Genomic DNA, 25,496 nt, shown 5'->3' with positions numbered 1-25,496 from the left:
AGATGCATAAAAGTGCATTACAATTCAAAGAGCGAAAAAGATAAAGCCAAAGCAGAATAAAGTAACAAAAAAAGGTCCTCCCGCGTGAGGACCTTTTCCAGTTCAAAACCTCAACTAGTAGCCCCCAGAAAGCCCCCATTTCCGCAAAACTCGCCTGCAAAAACTGACGTCGAACCATTTCCCCCCCTTCCTGAACGAACGCATCTCCTGTTACCGGAACATCTTCGGGTGAGTATCGACTTGGTGCCATCGAATCATTGGACCCCCTTTGGGTGTTTTATTAGCGGCGATGTGGAATCTAATGAGCGGACGAGATGGTCCTGTCTCTTCCCTATTCGCATGGCCATCGTCCTTAGACCCAGCGGCTAGCTGCGAGACGGAGTGTCTGTCGACGCTTTCCGCGACACATTCTGTATATCCGTAAGGGCCATATCCTGGTTGTGTGGGAGAATTGTCGGAATGGAACCTCCTCTCACCTCGGCTGCTGGCCCAGTATTCAGGGCCTCGTTGTCCATTATCGTTTCGGTGAGGGTTATTAAAGCTTCCCTGTGTTAGATACGCTTGCTCCTGCTGTTTCCTGGTTTGCCTCGCCATCCAAGCTGCTTTCTTTTCCTTACGGTGGACCTTCTGTTTCCAGGGGGGTAATCCCCGAGGCACTTTGTAGGTCTTTGCAAACTCCTTCGCGAGTTCTGATTCGGTTTTGATTAATCCTAAATTTGAAGTCATCGAAGGCCCTCCACCCATTGGGGGTCTATCCGTTGGGGCCCCTTGTGATTGTTTTGTAGCCACTGATCCGGCATCGCGGGGTTGAAAGCTTGCCAACGGGGTATATACCAGATGCCTTGGAGGGGTTGTTATACTTGCGGGGCTGTGTGCTGGTAGACCAGTGGGGGGTGTTGCCGATGGCGCTATCTGAGTAGGCGCTCCAGGGAAGGGGGTAGGCTCTAAACCCTTTTCCTCTCTACCCTCCACTTGTGATGGCGGCCTTCCTGATGGTCCAAACCTGTTGATATCTGGGTCTCTGGAAGGTAGATATGTTCTATGCACTGATATCCTTCCCGGTTGCCTATCATCGCTCTTAGATATCGCGGCTTCCTTCGAGGCGGCGAGGTCGACCATCTCCGGCTGTTTTTGATGTAGTTCTTCCTCTCTAATATCGAATGCCACAGGTGGCGGAAGTTTAAATGTAATGCAATAAAGGTTATCCTCTGAGCCTTTCTTAACAAAGTGCGCCTGTTGGACACATCCCCGTCTCAGGTCGTGGCCAATCCTCTTGCCGATTTTCTTGAGAAGATCGTTTACCGCATCCGCCTTTTTTTCCGCTGGAGCTTTGTGGTAGGCGTAGACATGAACAAACGGAAAATCTAATTTCCAAAAACTCCCCCCCCTGTTCGCAAAGAGTCTCTCTCGCTTCGTGTATATACCCCTGAGACACTCGAGGTGTGTAAGGGATTGGTCAGGGTCGCTGAAGACGATGTGAGAAACGCAGGCGGGGAGGTTCTTATCTCCCTTCTTGAGAGGATTTTTGATAAGTTTTCCAAGCTTGCTAATTTTCTGGGGTTTATAGTCCACTGTTTTCTCGAAAAGTTTTCGGACAAGCTGTTGGACGAATCTAGCCGGAGCCTGGCTCTTAAGGTAGAGGTTTTTCTTGACCTATAGTGCCTAGAGCATGAGCTCCCATACCCACCAAAACCAATCATAAAGAGAGCTTAGCAAATGTTAATCAATTCACCTTGTTGTTTCTTCGGTTCTCAACGAGCAATTGATAAACCTTGTCCCTCCGCTCATTGGCAAAGACTATCGCTCCCCGCTTTGCAGCAGCCACGCTCAGCGCACCAACACCAGAATAAACATCGGCCACACACTCCCCCAACCCAAAAGTATCCACAAGACGCTGCCGCTCAGTCGCCAGCTTAGTGTCGAAATAAACATCACGGAACCCGGCTTGGTCGAGGTGAAAAGTGAAACTGGAACCCTGGTGACTGAGTTCCACCCGGTAATTTTCAGGACCCGCCAGAACTTCGTTTGCCAACCCAAGTTCTAACGCCCCTCCTACCTTCTCAGGCTCACCAAAAACCGTCTGCACCTCTCTCTCTTTGTCACAAATAACTTCCGCGATAAGATTCCTGTACTCCCGCAGAGGCTCTGGGACATCCAGGTGTAATAATGGACCAATTCGAGGAAAGTCATCGATACTTGGGGGGTTGACATCTTCGGGAAGCACGGCCTTCATAATTTCCTCTGTGGACCATGTTACGTTAACGGCTGCCAAGTTCTGCGGGGGGAAAGGAGGAGGAGGAAGAGCTCATACCATAACCCCAATCTCCGTACTCCAACTTCAGATCATAGGGCACCAATTCGAGTATTTTCGATTTCACATATTCCTGCGTGGGACCCGAAGCCGTTGAGAGATCTGTCGAAAATACTCTCGTTAACAGAAAAACACTCCTTCCGTAGAACCAGGACCACAATAATAGGCTTCCATACCACCGTATTTCACTTGGGGCTGTAGAATTAGCAGTGGAGTTTCGACATTGAGCTTTGAATTGAAGTCGTATCTCTGATTGAACCTTTCGAAGGGGATCAAGTCTTTTAGAATCTTCTCCTTGATGGTGTGAACCAGTGCAGAGTCGAGTACCCGCGCAGCAGTAACTGGGACCACCTTCCTGAAAAAAGCGCGATCCAGTGTGCGCATCGCACGATCAACCGGTGGCAAGAACCGAGACATAAACATTGTGAAGTGTTGGATACCCTGCCCAGGGAATAGAAGTGAATTAATTGTGGCGAGCAGATACGGAATTTATTATTTTCTCTTACCCGCTCAGAATTGGTTAAATTGAGGAGGGTAACTTCCACTTGAGCCTTGTCCGCTACTTATCATTTGATACCAGGATAATAAAAATTAATTGGAAGCTAATTACCGATAAGATCGGAGCCGCAACGTCCGGCTTAGGTAATTATAATAACTAGGGCATATCCAGAAAGTTTTTGGGCGAAGACCAACCCATCTCCTTCCCCGCTCGTATCATACCGGTTAATCCGACAAAATACGAGGCACTACGAGTACCACAATGCTAGGTTTACCCTACTTCATTAGAGCCACCAGCGCTATTGGCTTAAGTTACCGGTACTAGCCCTTCGCGTACAGTATACAAGTATCCCGGAAAGGAAACTTTGAAAGTGCTTTCGTATGATACCAAGCTCACTTATCCGCTCCAATACACTCATTCCAAATTCTACGGCATCCCACTACAGCTCATGGTTCAGTATTCTCGGGTGGGGAGTAAACAGATAAAAGAGGGTCGCACTTGAGGTGACAAATAGGAAGCAAGCTTGCAACTCCGGTGAGAGAGCTGCACCACAACACCTTAACTGCCGTCCACCACCACTTCATCAGCAGCCATGTTTAGCTTCATTGGTTAAAAGTATTGGGAATACCAGTTAATGAGTTCCAATACATCCAGCGGGTTGATATTTACCGTGTCGGGAAAACACTAATCCCCCTCTGGTGCTTTTGACCATCCCTGAATACAGAGGTTACAGGCGCCGGAGATAGGGGATCACGAGCAAATATGGTATTATATCAAAACGGTCACGAAATATCACTCCACGAAGATAAATAGGCGGAGTATAGTAACGAAATCATTGAAATTCTCCCCCCCCCCCAAAAAAAAAAAAAACAAGCCCCCCGAACTAGACCCAAGAACGCACCAGAGAAAACCTTCCAAAGGAGAAAAAGATGACAGGAAGGAAGGAGAAGATGAACAATTCGACTTTACTGCGCTACTAGAAACCACCAGAAAACGGCAACAGTGGCGGCGAGAAATCCATAGAGTTTCACACCCCCAAATGAGGAAAAAGAATCCTTAACACCCAGCAGCGATGTTAGTTCTAAAGAAACTATTAGTTTCATAAACCCTAAAGGTAGAGTTACTTAGCACTTACGTAAACGGGATTACCCTTGATCGTTCCAGTGTTGTATTGCTTGCCACTGCCAGTATTCATGTTGCCGCGGCCAGTATTGTTGTTCATGTTACCGCTTCCAGTATTCATGAAACCACTGCCGGGGTTGACGTTCATGGGGCCATCGCCAGTATTCATGTAACCACCTTCAGCGTTGTTGTTCATGGGGCCATCGCCATTATTCGTGAAGCCGCCGTGTCCCGCAACGTTGGTTGTTCTGTGTTGACCGCCCTCCACCCAGGTGCCACTGTTTTTGATTTGTTTTCGGCGGTCCTGTCCTGAATAATCCTGTCTCTGGTCATAGGAATTCCCGCCGGCATTCCAGGTACTATTGTTCGAATTATTTGTATTGCCACAGTTCGAGTTGTGGTTTCCGATGGTGGTATTGTGACTATTGTTGTAGTTGTTACTCCCGAAAGTGTTGTTGCTCCCGCTGTTGCCACTGTAGTTGCCAGAAATGTATGATTGGAAGGGCCCAGACATGGTCGTTTGTGTGGGGGGGAGCTTGGCTTAAGATAAGATGATGGAGTTGGTATTGGGGTTTGGAGATTGTAATTTGGGGTGTTGTGAGGTATTCGAGCGGGGACTTGCTGTTTGACCAAGGTGGGGGACAACAAGTGCCCTTTATATACTAGCTCAGCCCCTAAGAATAAGGAAATATGAACCTTATCATATTTGTAAGAGGTCTTTGCAGCTTCCTTGGGGTGGAGTCGAAAGGCCCTGGATCACCACCACCAGAAGAGGTTAGGATGACGAGATGGATGCATGAACCTTCAGTCGAAGCTGAGTGGCAAACCATAATTGGATCTATGGGTTCTGGGTACTTGTACGGCACTGTACTGTATTGCTGCCTAGCCATGACAGGCTGCACTCGCGAGAATTAAGCGCGCGCGCCACCGTTATGGTTGGTGCATTTTTTGTTTTTTGTTTTCTGTTTTCTCTTTCTTGGGGTGGTGGGGCTGTGGACTTCCATGTTGAGATCGGGATACGGGTTCCATACTCGAGTTGAGAGGGTGTCACAAAATCCGAAGACTATCGTACCACACCAGAGGTAGAAGTAGTGACCGGGTTGGAGGCTACTGATACCAGTTGATGGGAAATTTGTTTGTCACTGGCATCTCCAACTTATCACTCGGAAGCAGCGGCACCACCCAGTCAAGTGAATGAATCACCCCGAGCTCCAAGTACTCGTACTGTAGCAGAAGAACCACAGAGACTTGTACCCGCCGGGAATCCCCTATCGAGACCTACACTACTCGAGCACAGCATAAGTTTCAAGAGCTGCAGTGCGAGTTGTTCCCCTGTATGGCAAGGTGTTTAATCCGGAAACAGGGTAATATTTCGAGCCTTGTTTGTTGGTGTATGCGGCGAATAGGTGATTCGCTTGTGTTAGGATACCGTATCTTCTCGAGGGCGAAGGGGGGGCGGTTCAGGTGCTTTTCGCGCCTAGCTCTAGGAAGATTGTGGTGTGGTCGAGGTTCTGATCTGCCCAGCAGCCAGAACACGTCTTGATGGGGGTACAATTTATTACGAGCGATTCGGGTGGTGCTTATTGCTAAAAGCAAAAGTAAATCCTCAGCCTGTATTCCAACATACCGGAGTCTACCGCACCCATACACATAATTGGAGAGATTAATTTTTCCAGAAGGGAGTGCACCCTAGTAGGTAAGCCGGTGGGTGGCCTCTCGTGTGTCAGGAGATCTCACCTTTGGCATAACTAACAGCAAGACATATTATATTATCTCTGTTCAAAATTCCAACCTGGGGAACCGGTGCCGGTAGTCCACACTTTTGGGTCCATTCATAGGAATCTGTGGTTGGAGTGATTGAGAGCCATCAATCGTACACGACACCAAATTTGGTTTGAACCCGGAGGGAGAGAGTGGAAAAGCCCTTGGGAGCACCCACCCCAGTCGTGGTTCCCCAAATTTTAATAGAGCAATTACGGTACACGCAGGCAACCGGCGATCCGAAGATTTCCCTCTGCCCAGGGTCCTTACGTCCAGAAGATGCTTGAAACTCGGCTCGGAAGCCTCGTCAGCCGCTACCGAAACTTTAGTTAGGGCCTGGCAGCCAAGAGCACGGGGACGACAACAAGCGTGCGTACAAGCAAGTTTCTTGAGTCCAGAAAGCGACAACTGGTAATGCGAGCTCCAGCTAATCACTGAACGTGCGCAGTGTACCCGATAGATTACAGCACTGTCTTGGACGATAGTCGATGCACTACCGTATTGCACGAGTCCCAGAATTACTCGTACAGGATCACTTACTCGAGTAAGTTAGAGTACCCCATTCCTGCAGGCTATCCTGTCTCAGCCGCGAGGGTGGTCAGCTTAGAATAGTACTCGGACATGGAAGTAAAAATCGAGCAAAACAAGAAACCCTGTCGTTGCATTGAAGTACGGAGGCGGCCAGAATTGTAGAAAAGATCGGCAAGTTGGAGTACACAAGAACCCATACCAGCCTTTATCAGGTGCAACATGGGACTGATGATTCTTCTTTGCTTCCCCCTCTTTTACTTTCTATACCTGAGCTTCTAAAGTTTGATAGGAAGTTGGGGTATTAGGGTCTTGGGACTTTGTAAGTGTTTTAATGATAGCAGTAACTGCTAGCTTCCACAATGATCAAAGATGCAAAGCTCCCGTATTTTGACTTTCTCCATACCCCTTTTTTTTCTATGATGTCAATTTCAAGATTCCCGAGATTCCTTGTTCATATCCCTGTTTTGCTCGATTTTTACTTCCATGTCCGAGTATATGTCTTGGATGGCAATCGATTGGCGCGCGTAGTCCCCCTACTTACGCCCTAGCCCGTCCTCTTGAGGGAATGTTCTAGCTCGAATGGATATGTTCTGGCCACGAGGTTCCCCGCTCAGCCGTGGCAATCGCCAGGGAACCCCCACACTGTCGGGCCGAGTATGCTTGCCTGTTGGATACCGGTACGCGATAGGGTATTCTGGCATGGTATGTGCAAGTTGATGCCTTCTCTCTATCCTGTTGCCCCCCCCCCAAAGTTTATCATAGCCTAGGAATTTCCATCTCTTTCCTCTCCGACCCGAATGAGCCAGTCTGATCGTGGGTCCGGCCCAGCAGGTGCGAGGAGGGTTCTTCTATGGTCCCAAAGCAGATAGGGAGGATCCAAACCAAAGGAGTCTAACGTACTGCAAATCGCCTTACTATCAGCGCGCTGCTCCCGAGATAAGGAAGGGAGTCTTAGGCATTCCTTGAAACTCCCAAAAATCTAGCACCCTGAGTACCGATAAGCCATCGTATCGAAAGCCCAACTCTGTTTCCACCATAGCGATACCGGTAGCACGGTACACCCTTGAGGAAATTTGTATCCTAGTATCGGCGAGAGCAGTGACTTTGAGTACCTGTACCGTACCCGTATCCGCATTATTGACAAGCCTTGTTACCGGTACTTGAATCGATCCGTTACAACCTCGTCCATAGTAACGGTACCCAAGGAGTTACTTCAGCACAAGGAGTTTGCCATACCGAGCCGCCAACCCAAGACACCAGCAGAGGCGGAGGCAACTCGCCTCCTCCGATCCCTCATTCCAACCCAAGTCAATTGGGCAACCACTCTCAAGATTCTTCCACATACCTTATCACTCCACGTGTTTGTTTAATGCTAGAATATTCGTACCGGTACGAGTACGTACTCCTCCACGCATCAGAGCTCTTGCATATGGTGCATGCACGTGAGGAATCTTTTAGAGATTTATTTTTCGAAGCATTCATTTTTGCTCCGGGAAAAGGTGTGAGTTCGACGAATACAAAAAAGCCTCAAGAAACGATTTATCTTTTGACTTGAAACACGTGAGAAGAGATGGGAAAGGGTGTAAGTATCATAGGTGGAAAGCAGAAGTCTTATCGCTTCCAGATACCGGTACTCCAGCATTTCAAACATGAGGGTGCGTCCGTGAGTGAAAAGAAAGATCAAACAAACAACTCAGAACTCAGGGTCTCGTGCAGCTATAAAATGTGAAGCTAAGCCTAATGCAGGGTGGTTTTGATGGCCCGCATGAGCGCCACGCGGGAGGACCCCAACCAAACCAGCAATGACTTCACAATACGGGTAACCTTTCCCCGCCGAGAATTCGGACCATGATAACCTTCGATGCAGAGTCCACCCTGCAAATGAGTTTGGCGTGCTGCCTGGACACAGGAAATCTTGGGAAAAAAAAAAAAACATACCGTACAATATCTTTTCCAACCGACCCTTCTTCCCCATTCAGCTTTCGAAAGCGGGGTTCACACAAGTAGTTTACCACGTCGCTCGTGGCTTGGCATTATGCCAATGAAGCAAGTAACCCTTCCGTCGCACTTCAGTACTCGAGTACGAGTATTGGTTCGCGGGGTGGTGGTTGTGCGGGTGATGAAGGGAGGGTAATGGCCGGGATCGAAAATGCGCTAAATGGATCGACAAGTTTCCGCGGTTAAGAAATGGGTCATAAGTTACATATTTGCCCATACAAAGAACTAACACTCGCATGAGCTCTTCCTGTTTCCATGATTCTCAGACTTTGGAATCATAGGGTAAATTTAGATCTCACATTCATCCAACATCGGTACCGCATAGTGGTGGTCACGCGGTAGGTAAATACTCTATGTTGGGCATCCTCAACACACTCACAAAGAGAGGCTAGGGGTGTTGAAAGGCTGGCTTTCTTACGAGTCATCGCGCCGCCAGTTGATGGGTAATGTACTGTACCGGTCAGTATAACTTGCAGTAGATAAACAGCGGCGTTTGCATTAACTTTGCACTTTACCCAACCTGAGACTAACCGCCCCCTGGGCCCGATCGGTAAGTTGAGCGGGAGTGCCGATCGCGTCATGCCTAAGCCCATCATATATCGCTCCTCAGAGAGTACCGAAATCGGTTTCAGTATGATACGAGTACAAGTATTCTGTGAAGTGTTGGGAGGAAGTGCCTTTAGCCTCGTCTCCCAATTTACATTCTACCATTAAATCCATTCATGCTCCCCTCAAGGGCCCCCCAAAACGTATGTCCTGCCGTAATCGAACACAAACAACAATTTAGGCCTCCCCTGTAGCTGTTATGGTAGCATCATACTGTATCATACTACTACGACGGTGGAGCATCTATCCACGCCTTGTGTCTCCTCTTCGCCCCAAAAACGAGCCCCACACTTGCACCCGCATACAGCCCTGGTACCGCACTTGAGTCCTCGAGTATATCACACTCATACTGCAAAGTGCCCGGGGGTTGCGGGTAAGTCTGTCGAACCTCCCCCTATTCGCTCCAGCCATACTTGGCCACTCAGAGAACGGTATTTGCTCAGTCACTGCGTCAAGAGTTCGACAGACTTTTTTTTTTTTCCCCATCACCGGATTGCGAGGAGGAAATCCGCCAATTGTTTGTTCAGGTATCATAACTTCCCTGGTTGTGTTTTGCTAGTGGACGCCGGATAGGTTTGACTAGGATAAATATATGATTTCAAGCATATCATAGTAGACTCGGCCTATGAGGGCAGAGTTCGGCAGACCTTTGCGCACACCCTAGGACCATACTGTACTCGAGTACAGCACTCGAGTGCCCTGTTTGGTGGAGAGATGGTGAACTGCATGTTCCCAGGACTTCACTATTCCCGGCTCTCAACTCTTCGCACATTTCGCACTCCACCTCGTCACCAGCCAATCGGGCAGACCCCCGCCCTCCCCCGTATCGCCGTGAGGGCGAGTTTACAAGTAACTTGACAACCGAGAGCGCTTACATCGGAGGCAATGAGGGGAGGGTTGACCGGAGGAGGGGTTGCCAACTTGCTTTTGCTATATTGCCAATGTCCTCTCACTCAACGGCAAACTGTAGCCTGTCTAAGAGAGACAACCGCTCTGGGCGCCCATTCCGAGGGGCTCACTGAAAGCGGTATGCTATGCAAAATTCGTTGTGAATGCCTTTTGTAGTTCTGGGGAGTAATCCGAACTTGGTGGAACTCTAGGGGTTGAGGAGTGGATCGGAAGTTGATCCGTCAAGAACTACGAGAAGCCCATATCGTACAAGTTCAGTATTTCCTTAGCCACGTGTATAATATGGCAATATGGGCGAATTTATTATAATAGAGTTCTTGTCGCAAGTTGGCCCTGGGAATTGTGTTTCGGTTGCGCATGGGGGCCACCTTTTGAGCCACCTCACATAGAAAATCACTCGTTCACGAATCACGAATCATTATAACTTAGTTAGTTTCGTCTGTAGCCTGAATTCACGAATTAGAGTTGGCATCCGGATATGAGAAAACCATTGATTGAATACCCCAATCCCTCGAGAGGCATGCGGACACAAATGAGCTCGATGAGTGTAAGATGCCCATCGTCCGGTGAAGAAGAAGAAAGAAAAAGAAAAAAAAAGTAATGAGATTATCTCCTCTATTCATGGGAGAAACCGATGAGGCTGATACGTAAGGAGAAATCGAGAGGAGATCATTGGGACCTCTGTTTCGAGATAAACAATGGGATGGGACAGCGCATCATACTGCGAGTACTGTACGAGTAGTTCATCCGGTCTTTTTTAAATGGGGGTAACCCAATTATATCGGCCTTACGCAACGGCACATGATATTCGCAAATTCCTGGGAATGGGCCGAACTAACGTGAGCAAATCCAACTATTGCTGGGTCATGATTGCCCCGGATATCCGAACTTGCTGGCTCACAGAATTTGAGTGAGGGCAAATGGTATTATATCAAAAGTTATTGTTAGGTGAGGTTCTGGAAGATCGGAGAACACTGTCCACCCAAAAATATCCCAACTGAAACGGATGGGTTCTCAGACTACCAGTATTATTGTGTCGGACTGTGTGAAGGGGATGAAGAAAAAATTTTTTTTTTTTTTTTTTTTTTGCGGTGAGGATAGGGTGGGGAAAACAATCAAGCTGCAGGCGGCAACTACCTCAACCCCCCCATGGTAATTATCGCCTCCTGCGGACTGGCCCGCCAGTTGTAGAAAAAAGGATACTACCAGTAAAGTGCAGCAGAATCTGGACGGAGCGTGATCGGGCATGGGAATGCGCCAATTGACGTCGTGTTACTGCCGGTAGGCTCCAATACTGTGCGCCCCTCTCGAGACTCGGCGCAGATAGTACCGGCATTGCTACAACTCAGCCGGAACGTCAAAGGCCGTGTTTCTGAAAAACCTAGTTCCTCTTATGGCTATATCACCCGTTATCCCGACTCTTCTAATAACCCCCAAATCCGAGGCTGGAGTCAAGCACCCATCGCTAGGGTATGGTGCTTTCCGTGCTTGCGGTTTAACCGGGGATAGGGAGTCATCTGCACTGCACTGTACTCGTACTCTATGCATAGAATGCCTGTATTATGTACGAAGGGCCATGGGGATATGAGAGCGCCGGCGAACCATATCCTTTAATCGAATTCTTTAATGAAGCCATTTCCGCTACTCGAGTATAGGGCAGGGGGGTGACGGGCAGGAAAACGGGGTATCATAGTAAGATTATTAATGTAGAAAGGGGTCATGGGTTCTCACTCTGTAGCGCTATTCGTAGGTCTTTGCCACGTACTGTGCTCGTATCGCACATGACACCGAAGGGGAAGCATCTCACTAGAGGCCATGCCAGAGGTTCTAAAGATCTAATCGCGGCTTCTCAGTGGCCTCGAAGATACGTGTATTAAGTGGGATAATCGGCAATTCTCTGCCCTATGAGGTGATACTCTTGTGTGAATTCTTATACCAATTCGGGGGTGTGGTAGAGTTCGACTATTCTCCAATTGTGAGGCAGGGCTCAGCGTGCGCAGCCTTGAACTCTCCCCTCGAGAGATACCGGTTGGAGTTGGTGAAGGAAGGGACGTCCCCCTCCCACTAGAGCACTTAAGTTCTATCAAACGCAGACCAGTAGTTAACTCGAACCTTAAAAGTGAATCATCCCCGGTGCCGGAATTTCTCCAAAGACCTCCCCAGCTCCCTGACATCCTCTTGATACGCAACAAACACAAAACACAATCTCGGTAGCCCGAATTATATAGTTAATATGCAGGGTGAACAAACCTCCCGGGAACCCATAGAGCAATCATTAGCGCGGACCCATAGCAACTGTCACTATCAGTGGTTACTTGAGGAGAAGCTCAATATGATGCGGTTGGGCTTTGTAACTAAGAAACAGGACCAGAACCTTGTGTTTTGGGCCGGTAAAGGTAATCCTTATCAAGATCGCTTCTTTCAAGCCTCTAAATTTATCTAACCCAGAAATTATTGATCAGTATCCGAAGCAATAAAAAATGGCCCAATTCCACGGGATGAGCTAGATATCTGTCTCAGACCACTTGGGAGCCCTCTCCCGTCGCTGGCTATTGTCTCCGGCTGGACGGAGGCCTATGGGAAAATGCTTTCGGATGCTCGACACTGGATAAGGTCGGGGAATGGTGGTGTCAGAAAGGTCTTTTTGCTCAGGTGGTCAAAGACACCTTTACACGAGGTTGGATGTGATTTGGAGGTTTATGAGTGGGACAAATCGACCAGAACAGAGCGCCTTTCACAGGAAGAGGTCGGTAGCGTTTTTTAATGCCCACTACACTTATTAGCACTAGAACTTTGCTAATTGGTAAAATAAAGTTGTGCTCCCGGAAAAGGAGGATCGAGACAAGTTGCAGGTAGTCACAGTGCTATTTAGCGAAATCTTTGGAAGGAAATTCCCGGACACCAATCCCAATTCTAGTTATATTTTCTCGCTGGGTCGGTTGCGTGCAATTGCTAAGAAAGTGATTGAGGAGGACGGCTATGGACTGAGGACAGTGACAGTGGCATCCGATCGAAAAGCCGCAGAAGAAGTAGCATTGGCCAGGGCCGATAATTCGATCCTCCAAGAGCTACCGGTATCTCAATTCCCACCCTCATCACAACTACCCGGTCAGGGAAACCAGCTGCAGCCGCAGATACCTCCTGCAGCGGTTGGTACAGGAGATTTCGGACAGAAGATCTCAAGTCTAGAACAAGCTCCCAGTGCGCCAGCCGTCGACAACAGCAACCTACCGGTAGATCCTATAAGCACTGGAACGGGAGAGCCAAGCGATAATCGGAAAATTCTAGCATCATCAGCCTTACCGTTTCTGAGCATAGACAACCAGAAAAATGGTGGGGATGTCTCACTTAGAAACGATACCGGTAGTGGCCTAGGTTTTCCACCCGATAGAGAGCATCTGGATGCTCCCCAACCCCTGACATCTCCAAGCAACACGACTACCGGTACCGGTATTCCCTCAGAAGCTCCGCAGAAGGGTGATGACTCGCCGCCCGAGGTCGGATCTAGTGAGAACAAGACTTGCTCGCTGGGTGGTAGTCGTGCAACACCAGCAGAGGTAGAGAGCGTGAAAAAGATCGATCCGGGACCGAGCGGCTCGGGAGACCCCGATTTCCCTACTCTGATTCTTCAGACAGAAAACCCCGAAAATCCAAGCGACAATTCCTCGTCCAGCGGCGCACATGTTCCGGAGCGACCCGCAGTTGACGTTTGTGTTACCTTGCTCGATGAGCCAAATGCCCAGATAACCCCCGAGGACACACATCAGGGACTGGACGTAACGAAAGATATTCTAGATAAAAGGGAATCCGAGAGTATTGTAGATTCTCCTGGAGAGACTGGACCCCGCCTTCGCGACCCCGAACCCACTCATGCTGGTCCTGTCGGTGGTCCTGAATTTCACAATGAGGGAAACGGGGATGATACCGATTCTGAACCCCTAGGACGAGTGAGCGCGTCTCTTGAACATGTTGGAGCTACCGTGGGAGTTGATTCTGTTCTTAATTTCGATGCCGCTCCAGGAATCTCAGGGAAATGGAGTCCACCGCTTAGCCCCTCACAGGACTCAGATCTGTCGGATATCTCATACACCTCAGACATTTCAGACATCTCAGACGCGAAGGTTGATAAGGATACCGATGTCTTGGGGGAAACTGATCCCATCATTGATCCTAGGGTTGGCTCAGAATCTCTCGAGGAGGCTAACCCATCATTAGAAATAGATACCTTGGAAACCTTGAGAGATACGGATGCCGTTGGGGGCACTGGTCCTATCGATGGTCCTAAGAGCTGTTCTGAGCCACCTGAGAAGAATATCGGCTGCTTGGAATCTCCCCCTCCCTGTTCACAGGGTTCAGGTCTTTTGGAAGCTGCTACGTGTATTGACTCGGGTGCCCTGGAGGCCGTCGGTGGGTCTGGCAGTATTGAGAAGTTAGATTCTAGCAGCCATCCTAATACTGACCTTGAATCTTCGGAGGGGGTGAACCCACTCCAGGTTCAGTCAGCGGATATAGGGGAACCTAAGGTCCTTGGAAGTGGTGAGAATACCGATGAGGCTAGGGGTCCGGAGACCTGTTATAAACCTTCCGAAGAGGCGAGCTCAGTACTGAACTCACCACAACCATCAGAGGCCCCGAAGATTGCCGCCGGTTCTACTGAGGAGTTTGGTAAGACCGGTATCGATCGGGCGGGGCCCGATTCCCTTGAAGAAATAATCCTTACGACAGCCCCCTCACTGGATTCAATTGCCCCGGTAGCCGAGAGTGCTCAGGGTGAACTGTCAGCCCTGGCCGGCGGGGCCACGGATGATGCCATCGGTGACGGTGTCTCTTTCTCGGGGGGTATCGTATCACCGAAGCTGCCTCCAAGTTTTGTGACCCAGAATACATCCCAAGATGGTGCGTTAGAAGGTGGTTCCGTCTTAACAGATGTCGAAAATTTTGAAGTTGCAGATACAGGGGTGGTCGAGGGCATATTCTTGGATACTGAAGAGGAATTCAGAGCCCCTGGTGCACAGCAAAGGGAGGAGACCGGGGGCTCGGCATCCGAGAATCTCCCGACGGTCGAACCTCAAGCGGGGGGCGTCTTCGTGCCTGATTCTCTGAGACTTACAAGGAGTAATGACCAGAACATTTCTTCCAGTGATAGTGCTGGTGTACCTAATTCTACAGAAGGGCTTGAAAGCGCTCCGAGGATCCCTTCCGCTCTTGGTATCACTATGTCTCCTGGGAAGGGGGACTCCGGGGAGTTTTTCGATACACGTTCCGATGCTCCCGGAAACACTCCTGATTCGGTTGAAGTTCCCGGAGCTATGGGTAGTGAAGGTGGAACCACGTTATCGAAACCACCAGACACACCTCATAGCCGTCAGGTGGGTTCTCTCAGGGGCACTGAAATCAGCACTCCTTGCCAGTCGACCGCAGCCAAAATAGATGGAGGCTTTGGCCGGGGCGGGATCGCGGGCGAGAAGGAAGGATCCACTAACCCCCAGTCGCATGTGGAAGCCAGGGAATCAGATGTGGGTTCGCAAAATGGCACTCATAGGGTTGATGAAACAGAATCACAGAAGGTGGAGGTAGGACCCGCAGGATTTTGTACAGCCACCGCCTCCCCGCCAACTCCACAGTATTATCAGCGTGCACCCGAGTGCCCAACATGTAGGCAGGCTGCAGCACCAGCTGGAACTCCGGAATCTCTTGAAGAGGAGGGTAACCTGCAATCAATGGTAAATTATGCACTCTTAATACCCGATTAGGCGATAATAGAGTGCTGACCTTGGTGGTTTGATATTCAGCCTAATAGTAGGTTGGTCACGGCGTTATCCTATGTCTCGTCGCTCTGGGGAAAACCAGCATCTCAAAAGCCTCCTACGGCACCCTCACAGGCTAGTATTCCGGAAGTACACGAAGCTACGGATACTGTCCTCACTCCACAGGAGCCGGCCCGTGCGATTAAATCATCCAACTCTCGGCGGTCTAGGAGCCTGAATGAGAGAAAGGTTTCTTGGGATGACATAGTAAAAGGGAAAAAGGTGGAGAGATCGGAGAGTCCGAGTAGTCTTGCTGGAAGTTCGCCAGGTAGGGCGCCCCTGTATTGTTAGCTGGAAACCACGGAAAGCGCAAAAGCTGATTTCTCGAAGACCAGCAATCTCTGCCACCCGTTACCGCTGGAGGAAATTCTATTGCTAGCGGGGGCCCATATGCAGGAGATCCCCTTGGTATCGGTATTCAACTCGGAGATAATGTGTACTCATTAATGTCTACTGAGGTTCATTGTGAACATTCGGCATCGGGCGGAAGGGTTATTAAGGCAGAAGCAAATTCACTAACTAGAGCCAGTCCTGCGTCAGAGTACTACTATGAAGAATCTCCATTTGCAGATATCAGAGATGAGGCGGTCCAAATCGCAGCGGCCAGTTATTGCGGGCGGGTATCCGATGAGGTAGAAGATAGGGAGTCTCTGGCAGCTTCCCGTCCCAAGGCGTGGATGGTCAATCGACCCATAGTGCCATCCCCCATGAGATCTCCATTTCGAGCAAACTTCTTCCCATGTAAGTTAGCGCCTGCTCTACGACTGCTTTCTTGGCTGCCGACCACATACTGACGAGCTGTAATTTGCCGAATAGGGTCTGATGCTCAGGGAATACCCCTCTTTGGGCCAAGTTCGGTGCGAAAAGAAGCTCCAACTCCAGCTATTGGGCCACTTGGCGAACGCAGCAACACTGGATCTCCTATGGTTGGCCGTACTCCTCGTGTTGGAGCAGAGTCACCATGCTTGTCGGGGCACGCGTCCTGTGTTCATACGTCAAATACTGCAAGACTTAGCCCCACTCTCACCACGGCCGAGAGTCCTAACCCTAATGCTTTTGGGAATACAAGATCCATACATCGTGGAAGTCCCGCAGGGAGAACTCATCCAGTGAGCGGTAGGCTTGTCCCACCCTATGGCCCACCTGGTGCTTCCGTGCGGGGGATGCAGAGCGGGAGATATCAGAGTGTAATACAGGAAGAGCGGGAGGAATTTTCCCATAGTTTTATGGATGAGCCGGGTCTCATAAGGTATTGCTGTCCTTTTAGGAATTGCGGTATTCTTGGTGCTAACAACAACACGTTATGCCTCAACCAGCCCAGAACGGTTCTCGCAGCTCGAAGTTCTTATCAGGAAGTTTGCTGTAGAGCATTTCAGTCAGCTCCCCTTGAGTTTGAGGATGGTGAGTTACCTCGGAACTTGAACAATTACAACTTACCAAACTTTTGTAGTTTGAGTCTTCTGCCTCTCTCGATAGATCGCCATTCCCACCGGAGTTTCTTTGCACATCCTCGCTTGGGAAAAGACTACGCATAGCGGCCGTTCAGAATATAATCTGCCGCCATCTTGTCAATAACATCTTCTCGGCCGTTGTTCCTAGCTTCTGTTTCAATATGGAAGCCATAGCAGGAGAATTGTTGAAATTGGACCCATCGAAACAAGCACTTTGGCAGCGCCTAACTGTTGAAGCGCTGGAGGCCTTACCACAGCACGAGATGGCGGCCGCAAAGCTGCGACAGAAGACAGTCAATAAAATCCTTGCCAGTATAGGGGCCATATCTGCCTCACCAGCAGCTACACTCGCAGAATCTCTTCAGGAACTTGTAAAGTCCGCTCAAGAGGCTTGGGAGCCCACATTCAAGTCCAAGGCTCAGACGATCCCGGAGGTTGACGTTGAAAACGGAACAGCAAACTTCAAAATGGACCCCGAAGACTCCCGAGTAAGAGGGTATTCTGTGTTGCAGGTAGAAAGTATCACTCGCCCAGTCCTATGCACTTTCCCGGCTATTTATCGAATCGCCGACGGACACGATACTCTCGTAGTGCCTGGGAGAGCACTATTCTCAGACTTCTACCATTCCGCCGAAATGGAGCTGCAAGCTAAACTGAAGACATGGAATTCGGACCAGAGATATGCTCACCGTGCGTCATTCATGAGACCACCGTTCGTCCACCGCAATACACGTTCTCCCGCATCTCCGGAATCCCAATCTGGAAGATGGGGCACGGGGCGCATGTCTCACGAGTATTTTGGATACAACCAATGGTGCTCGCATCTCAATGATGTTGAGGACGAAACGGTAGACCTCTGGGATGTATCTATGCGTCTGAAGGAGTACGACCAAGAGGTTTTGAGACACGAGCGGAGGAGGAGTACAGGATCCGAAACCTTTTCCGAAAGATGTGGTTCGTACATTGGCCGAAGCCGGTCTTTTAGCAATGGCAGGAGGGAGTCTGTGTATAGTAGGCGAGAGTCTGTTTATGAGAGGCGGGTGCCTGTGGGTGGGAGGAGGGAATCGTTTTATGGTGGGAGACGGGAATCTTTTCAGGGGAGTAGAGATTATTGCAGGTGGTAATTTGTCTTTGGCCTATGCGCTTGGGCGTCTGGGATGGCCCCTTTTCTCGGTAGTCAGCTGCGAAGCTCTTCATCTATGCCCTGGGTTTTCCTGCTTTACATTCTGGTTTTTTCCTCATCTGCTATCAGTCTGCAAGACTGCACTGCACTGCTTTTTCCTGCCATCTATCTAATCTAGCATGTTTTTTTCTCTTCTTTTTTCTTCTTTTTCTTCCCCCCCCGATCTGGAGGGATTGGCGGATCTCAGGCAATACCGGTATTTAAGATACAATAGCAACATCATAATATCCACGGCCTCCAAAACAATTCACTTGTATGACATAGTATGATATAATTGCGGTAGAATCATCACCAAACCCCCACAAGTACAGTACACCACCGGGACACGGTAAAATACAGCCTGTGATTTCCAACTTTGAACCCTTCCACTCCCCAACAATACCGCAATCCTCACGCTTGTAGCCTAACTCGGCCATGACGGCATCGTACCTATCATACCGTACTCGAGCACCCAAGTTGTGTTGTGCCCTCCACGCCAAAAGTCGAATACTTTTTGGGTAGAAACGTTGGGCAATGAGATGATTTCGTAGTCTCCGAGTAATACTCGAGTGCACCAGCAAGCGAGAAGCCGGCCAGCAACCAATTGAAGCGGCTTCGGTGGGTGATACCAGCACTGGGAAATACATCCCCTGGACATCTTTTTTGTGTGGAGGAGGGTTCTGTCGTTTAATTCCACACACACACCCTGTTGGAATTGATCTGTGATTTTGCTTGGGTTTTGCGGTAACTCGGGCTGGGTACCGGTACTGTACAAGTACAGTACCCTACGGGTGTGTGATCTTTCGGCTACCGTGGTATCATAGTGCCATAACTTTTATGGACCCAATCAAGTACAGATGGCGCACACAATCTTGTCAATGTACGAGTAAAGTATTTTTCTTACCGCGCTCGAGTAGCGTTGAGTTGTCCGTTCTTGGGGGTGGCCTGTGCTTCTTTGTCGTCCTACTGTTGCTTTTATATAATTATTGCTCCGCTATGCTCCACTTCGGTGGGAGAACAACCTCAGGCAAAGTGAACCATCCTATCCCTCCTTCATACGATCCTCTTTTCGTTTGAAAGCATGATAATATTATCATAAAATTTACCAAGCATCCGAGACTGAACAAAACCAACCGACCCAAAATATCACCACCACCACCACCAGATCAACAAGAGAAGAGAATCGTAAACTACGGCTTACACTAAATATTACTCGTGATCTACCCCCGCCGCCAGCAACTGGATTAACTATACTCTTCGTCAGCAACATATCTCGGAACAGAAGAAAATGGAAAAAAGTCTCCCTGAGGAAATCATCAGAAATCACTCACCCAACCAGTATACTGTGGATCACTCATCCTGCCCTTAACCACGTCGAGGCGTTCTGCAAATCAATCATGCTGTTAGGAACAACAGTGAGTCAGCACTAAAGGAATGAATATTATACCCCGTGTACAGAAAACCGAGTTCCCGATCTCTGCGTCGTCTTCCAATTCTTTAACATAGCTTCGCGCATCCTCACTGTCTCCGATGAGACTTATCTGGAAGACCACCGCTGTAGAGATGATGGTTTAGTCGGTCTGAGGTTGAAGGTTGAATGTTTGCGAGAGAACCAGACCTGACCCTCCATATAGCTCCTCAGTTGGCCCTTTTAAGCCGGCTAGTTCCCTCTTGCAATTAAGTATGGTCCGTTTTAGTTCACCTCGGGTTTCACCTGCTGGCTATGATCCCCACGTAATGAACTACCATCCCTCCCTTAAAATAAAGAGTAACTGAGAACAAACCTGTCCATCAGTGATGATGGTGACAAGCACAGGCTTATCCAACAACTTTTCCTTCGCCTTCTGAATAATCAATGGCCCTACAATCTTGTTCCGGAGTACGGTTCCCAGTCTTGTCCCGCCCTTAGGGTTGACACTGCTGACGACCTGATCCAATGCCTCTCTATCACAGATACCGTTGTAGTCTTTGTCCCCCTTGAAATTCAGGAACTTGACGGAGATGCCCTCGTCCCGGAAGGCGGTGCACACGTCTGAAATTTTCAAGACAGTTTTTCGCATCGTTTCGTAGCGATCGTCGTGCTTCATGGAGCCCGAATCGTCTATTCTAATTGTTAGCGACTATGGACTCGGTAGGGGAGGGAGAGTACCGCATAGAATAACGGTGTCGTATAGCGCGACTTTGCTCAGGTCAGGGATGTAGTCATAAGACACCTGCATGTTGTCGCAGACCTGTCGTCCAGTTTCGGCACATCGACGAGCCAGTTTCTTTAAGAAGCGTCCCGGGGACTTGAAGAATGCACCTAGCTTCTTCTTTTCCGCAATGTTGAGGGAATGGCCGAGAAATTCTTCTGGTAGGTTCAGTTTCTACCATTGTGAATTATGGTTAGTCAGCTATCCATGCCCGAGGGGGCAGAAGTGGAAAGCCATACAATAACTGACAATCTCCTAGCATTGTAGCTCTCATTGAAGCACTCTAGATTATTGCTAAGGCTATTGCCAGAGTTATTACCAGAGATATGGCTCTGGTTACTGCTCCCGTTGGTAACATTGGCCTCTACCGCCATATATCCGCCAACTCCAGACACCAGGAAATTATTTGGGTCAACCCCTTCTCCTTCTCCTCCTTCTTCTTCATCATCTACTTCGTCTGAATCTTCGCCCACATCCTCTCTTCCATCCGGGCGAAACTTATCCTCACGAATAAACCTCAACGCCATATTCCGTAATCGTGGAAGAGACATAGAATACTCCTTTTTCGCATCTTCCCCAGGAGGTAACTTTGTAGAACATATATCCCCCAATTTTATCTTAATGCCTCCCGTGCAGGAATCCCCCGGGAGAATTTCCTGTATAGACCCCTATTGTCAACTGCCAACAATTTTTAAGGCGGAAAGGGAGAAAAGTGAGAAATCATACCTCCTCTTGCGTTTTGATATACGCCTTCTTATCCGGCCGATTTCTTGCATACTCGTAAACCTTCAAATTACAACTTACCACCGCGTCCGAGCCCTCAATATGCCACTTGAGTACAATTACTGTCCTAATCGTTCCATTCCCGCGATTCATGTAGTCCCGCATATCTCTGAACATGTCCTCGCTCGTATCTGACCAGCCGGACATTACAACCAAGGTTGGTAAAGCGATTCCCAATGGACGGAAGCAGGCGTCCATCACTCGCCGGCGGGGCTTGCCTGACTCGCCAAAGGCTTGAACCACTAGGTGGTTGTTAGTGGTAGAAAGAGGAGGAGGGGAGGAGGCAGAGGGTGACCCCACTTGATCCACTCCACATCGCTAAAACCTCGACGCTCTCCATACCCACAAACTTAGACTGCACCATTTGGGTCCGCTCATGGATAAGCCATTGCAGGTGTGTGTCATTGTCAGTAGCGGTTCTGGAATCTTTGTCGGCGGCTCTACTTTGTACACCGTTCATGGTGTCGGTAAGGTGGAATGGACCTCTTCGGGATAGGGATACAAGAAGGGAAGAATAACGGAAAGTAATCGTGGGCGCTTCTCGAGGGAGTTTTCGCCAGATATATGGACGTGTGGGTGAGTGCGTATGCGAAAGGTGGATATATATTGCGGGCGATCACGATAAGGCTGTGGTAAAGAAAACCTTTGCTGAGCGGATCTACCAATACCAGCACGAGGTTGTGTGATCGCAGCATAACAATTATTTATTATGAGCCATCACTAGGTACAATGTTTCCTGGTATGATATCTCCACATGTATATGCGTATGCATGCAATGTACAGTACAATACACGTATGAAGGCTTCATCCGCACTTGGGCACTATGGTGCATGAGTTTTGGGCGGTTTGGGGGGAGAGTGGATAGGCTTGTATCTATGAACGTGTCGGTTGATCAAAGGCTCTGAGTGACCAGGTGGGGTAATTCAGAGTTCAAGTTATCTAGTAACGAGCTCAGGACAGAGCTCACCTGGTAGCTTATACCACAATAGAGGAAATATTTCAAGAAGTTTTTATGTGTTATCTCCCAGCGCATCCGCTCCCTCAATATGGATTTCCATTAACTCTTTAGTACTATATAATTGATCTGATATGAACCAGAAATCAAAACAGAAAGCCTCACCTTACCGCTTTCATTCATTATTGAACAATTCCATCCAGGCTTAGACAACAACCTGACCCGCAACTACAGCATTACCCATTACCCCCCCCCATTAAGACAGCAGACCCTTTCCGGCACGTTTCCCCCCACTAGCACTATGGCACTTGAGCGCTTGTACAGTACTGTACTCGAGTATAGCCATCATAATGTGCCAGAATACTTCAAAATACCATTTCACTCACCCGAGAAGCCTTGCTCCGATTACCGGCATTCGTCAAAACCCACTGCGCACGAAAATGCGCGGAAAGCTGCATTGCAGCCAGCCTGCCCCACCACCACCTACTATCGGTGCTGCGCATCCACCACACACACGGAGACCCTGAAAAGAGAGGTTTTTTTTTTATGCGCAGCAACCCTCGTATCGCTCTTTCCAAACTACTGCTCGAGCAATGCTCTCGCGTCGAGGCTAAAGCGATATCATTTCTTTTGTAAAGTAAATTATTGCTTCCGCAGTTAATGTGTTGTGCTGTGGAAAAGTCAATGTTTGGATAGAAAGTAGTCTACTGTGCAGGGGCGACATTCGAATGCTACCCCCAAGAAATCCAGCGGATGTGATGGACATACCGCTAGTATAAAGTCCAATTGGGATTACCGAAGAGCTTGTCACAGCCTCTCGTGAGCACTATCGCAGGGTCTTCAGAAGAATATTCCTTGGCCACCATAAGCCCATGTTCAGTGCGAGCCCTAGAATGGCAGAGGTGGCATCACCTAGAAGGTAAGTGGCGTCAGCAAACAGTAATGGCACAGTAGACCCTAACGAATACAGTAGGGCAAAACTTCCTCTAGTATATCATGGTTTCTAAGCGACTGTATAATTTATGATACTCCCTATAGTATCATACCTTCCCTCCCGTCCTTGAATCTATTTCTGCAGCCTGCAGTTTGATCAGGCTAGCGGAGCAGACTGTGAGCGGATTTGACAAACAAGCCATACAAGATATCATGAAGGATGCTGTTTTCGCATGGCTTTCAATCTGCAGTTGATCCTATCGTCTCTGACGGTAGGAGGAAGGGTAGACAGAGAAGTTCACAAGAGCCAGATAGTTGCTCTCTAGCCCGTCCATGCAAGGATTTGGTTTACATCAACTCCGCGCGAAGTTGGCATCAATTCACTCCCCCCGCAAGTGCTATTTGTTCAAATGTGGAGGCCATAAAGAAAATTTCATCAACTTTCAGGGAAAAAAAAAAAAAAACCGACAAAATTTTCATTGTTGAACCTGTCGAGTGACTCGTAGTGACTGCGGAAACCTGAATGTTTTCACTTCGCTTCACAAAGGCATTGCACTGCACTGTAAGAAGTAAAGGAGTACGAAAGAAAGAAAATAATGCAGATACCGTTTTTATTTATTTATATCCCAAATTAAATTTCCAAACTCGCAATTTGTCTCACTTCCACTAACTATCTTGATTCCTCCTGTGCAGATGCCCCAACTAGTTTCCCCACATTCAAAACCCAAGAAACCAGGGGACAAGGGAAATATTGAAAGAAGAAAATAAAAAATAGAAGGTAAAGTAAAGAGAAAAAGACCGTCGAGTTGTGGGTTAGGGTGATGCCTAAGGAATACAATACCCACCCTGTATTGTATCTGTTAGGAGCCATTTTAGTGGAGCGTGTGAATGTGAAATTGTGACCTACATCGATGATAACATCGGCTCCGGTCACAAAGGAGCTAGCGGGAGAGGCGAGGAACAACGCGAGATTGTTGAGCTCATCCTCCTGACCAAGGCGCTTCATGGGGGTACGATCGCACCAGATAACTTTTTGCTCCTCGAGGGCCGGAGCGCGATTGAGTTCAGTATCCATGTACCCCGGAGAAATCGAATCTGTGTAGTTTTGGTTGGTTGGTCAATTTTTAGGTGATGGTGAGTGTAGTTTCAGTAACAGAGAAGATACTCACTAACTCGGATACCATGCTTGGCCCATTCAAGGGCGAGGGATGCACCGAGATGTCTAACAGCAGCCTTTGAGGCGTTATAGCAACATTGCTCCTGAGGATAATTGACAATGTGTGAGGACATTGAGGCTATCAATACAATGGATCCTCCGGTGCGTTGCTCTATCATCTGTTTCCCTGCTTCTTGGGAACACTTCATAAGACCGTTGACATTGATGTCCATAAGACGACGGAAACGGGCCATGGAGTAAGTCTCGGCCGGCATGTTGGAGCTGTCAAAACGCATTACAACAACCATAAATAAATTCTTAGGGGAAATAAATAAAAACGTTAGGAATAATACTTACTCCGCGATTCCGGCAGAACAGAGCAACACATCAATACTACCCAAATCCTTACAGATCTGGCTAAACACCTTCTCGACAGACTCATCGTTGGTGATATCAACCTTGTAAAACAACACCTTGGTGTTATAACGCTTGCCGAGTGTGTCTGCGGCTTTAATTCCCACGTCCTCAAGGATATCTAGAATCGCGGCACCTTGGGCACCAGCCTGAAGGAAGCCCTCAGTAATATTGTAACCCAGTCCGCGAGCTCCACTGATGAAAGGTCAGTTTTCGTCCAGAATTACTGGGTGAGGTGGATGAATGGGTATATGGACAGATAGACGGTTGAGCCGACAGAGAAACTGTGTACTTACCCAGTAACAACGCAAACTTTTCCGACAAGGGAAAAATTGCGGATGACCTTAGGAAGCAAGGCTAACTTTTGTCCTGTTTCAAGTTTTGGCTCCTGGATAGAGTCTAGACGGTCACGGCCAACCACAAGAGGATGTGCAAGAGGAATGTCAACTAGGTTGTCCTCACAGGTAGCACCAGTAAACATAACATCGACCAAAGTTCCGTTCCCATTTGGAGCATCGGTGAGGGCTCGGGCGACAAGAGAAGCATCGCCGGACGAGCCGTTGCAGTCGCCGCAGGGGCGGGTACTCTCACTATGGCAAGGCATTTTTGGTGAGTGAGAGGAAAGTTTTTATGTGTAAAACTGGACCCTTGTCGTGTTTATCGAAGAAGGAACGTCCCGATGCTGAGGAAAGGGAAATTTTGTGGTAGTTGTGGTCGTGGAGGAGGAAGAAGGAAGGGAGGAAGGGAAGGAGGAAGGGAAGGAGGAATAAATAAGAGAAGAAAAGAGACGAGATTCGATTGAGCCAGATTCGAAGGCAGCAAATTGTGAGCAATTGTGTAAACACTGGCTAAGGGCAGGGTGTCCTTGGAACCTCATTATCCTCCCTATTCAGCAACGCACTGTGT

The 25,496-nt window shown here is 48.7% G+C and overlaps 4 protein-coding genes; 1 reads left to right on the top strand and 3 right to left on the bottom strand.

Annotated features, from left to right (window-relative positions):
- Nucleotides 1-210: 210 nt before the first annotated feature.
- Nucleotides 211-2,734, bottom strand: GSTUM_00009474001 (uncharacterized protein; the record flags this gene model as incomplete). The annotated part of the gene is made up of 4 exons (XM_002840731.1): nt 211-1,653; nt 1,733-2,241; nt 2,312-2,413; nt 2,488-2,734. 4 exons carry the CDS (start codon nt 2,732-2,734, stop codon nt 211-213), a joined length of 2,301 nt encoding a protein of 766 aa, XP_002840777.1.
- Nucleotides 2,735-3,634: 900 nt separating this feature from the next.
- Nucleotides 3,635-5,824, bottom strand: GSTUM_00009473001 (uncharacterized protein). XM_002840730.2 has 3 exons: nt 5,670-5,824; nt 3,946-5,621; nt 3,635-3,891 (listed from the first exon to the last, which is right to left on the bottom strand). Exons 2-3 carry the CDS (start codon nt 4,444-4,446, stop codon nt 3,886-3,888), a joined length of 507 nt encoding a protein of 168 aa, XP_002840776.1. The 5' UTR covers nt 4,447-5,621; nt 5,670-5,824; the 3' UTR covers nt 3,635-3,885.
- A 9,129-nt stretch (nt 5,825-14,953) lies between these two features.
- GSTUM_00009472001 (uncharacterized protein) lies at nt 14,954-18,414 on the top strand (the record flags this gene model as incomplete). XM_002840729.2 has 5 exons in its annotated part: nt 14,954-15,460; nt 15,530-15,812; nt 15,875-16,285; nt 16,361-17,038; nt 17,080-18,414. The coding sequence occupies 5 exons, from the start codon at nt 14,954-14,956 to the stop codon at nt 18,117-18,119; spliced, it is 2,919 nt and encodes a 972-aa protein (XP_002840775.1). The 3' UTR covers nt 18,120-18,414.
- A 5,217-nt stretch (nt 18,415-23,631) lies between these two features.
- On the bottom strand, nt 23,632-25,194 carry GSTUM_00009471001 (uncharacterized protein; the record flags this gene model as incomplete). The annotated part of the gene is made up of 5 exons (XM_002840728.1): nt 23,632-23,877; nt 23,928-24,115; nt 24,190-24,458; nt 24,534-24,785; nt 24,887-25,194. 5 exons carry the CDS (start codon nt 25,192-25,194, stop codon nt 23,632-23,634), a joined length of 1,263 nt encoding a protein of 420 aa, XP_002840774.1.
- Between the last annotated feature and the right edge of the window lie 302 nt (nt 25,195-25,496).

The sequence above is a fragment of the Tuber melanosporum genome (genome assembly GCF_000151645.1).
Source record: "Tuber melanosporum whole genome shotgun sequence assembly, scaffold_57, strain Mel28".
Classification (NCBI taxonomy): Eukaryota; Fungi; Ascomycota; class Pezizomycetes; order Pezizales; family Tuberaceae; genus Tuber; species Tuber melanosporum.
Note: the sequence above shows the minus strand (reverse complement) of the source record. Positions and strands in the feature narration are given on the sequence as shown.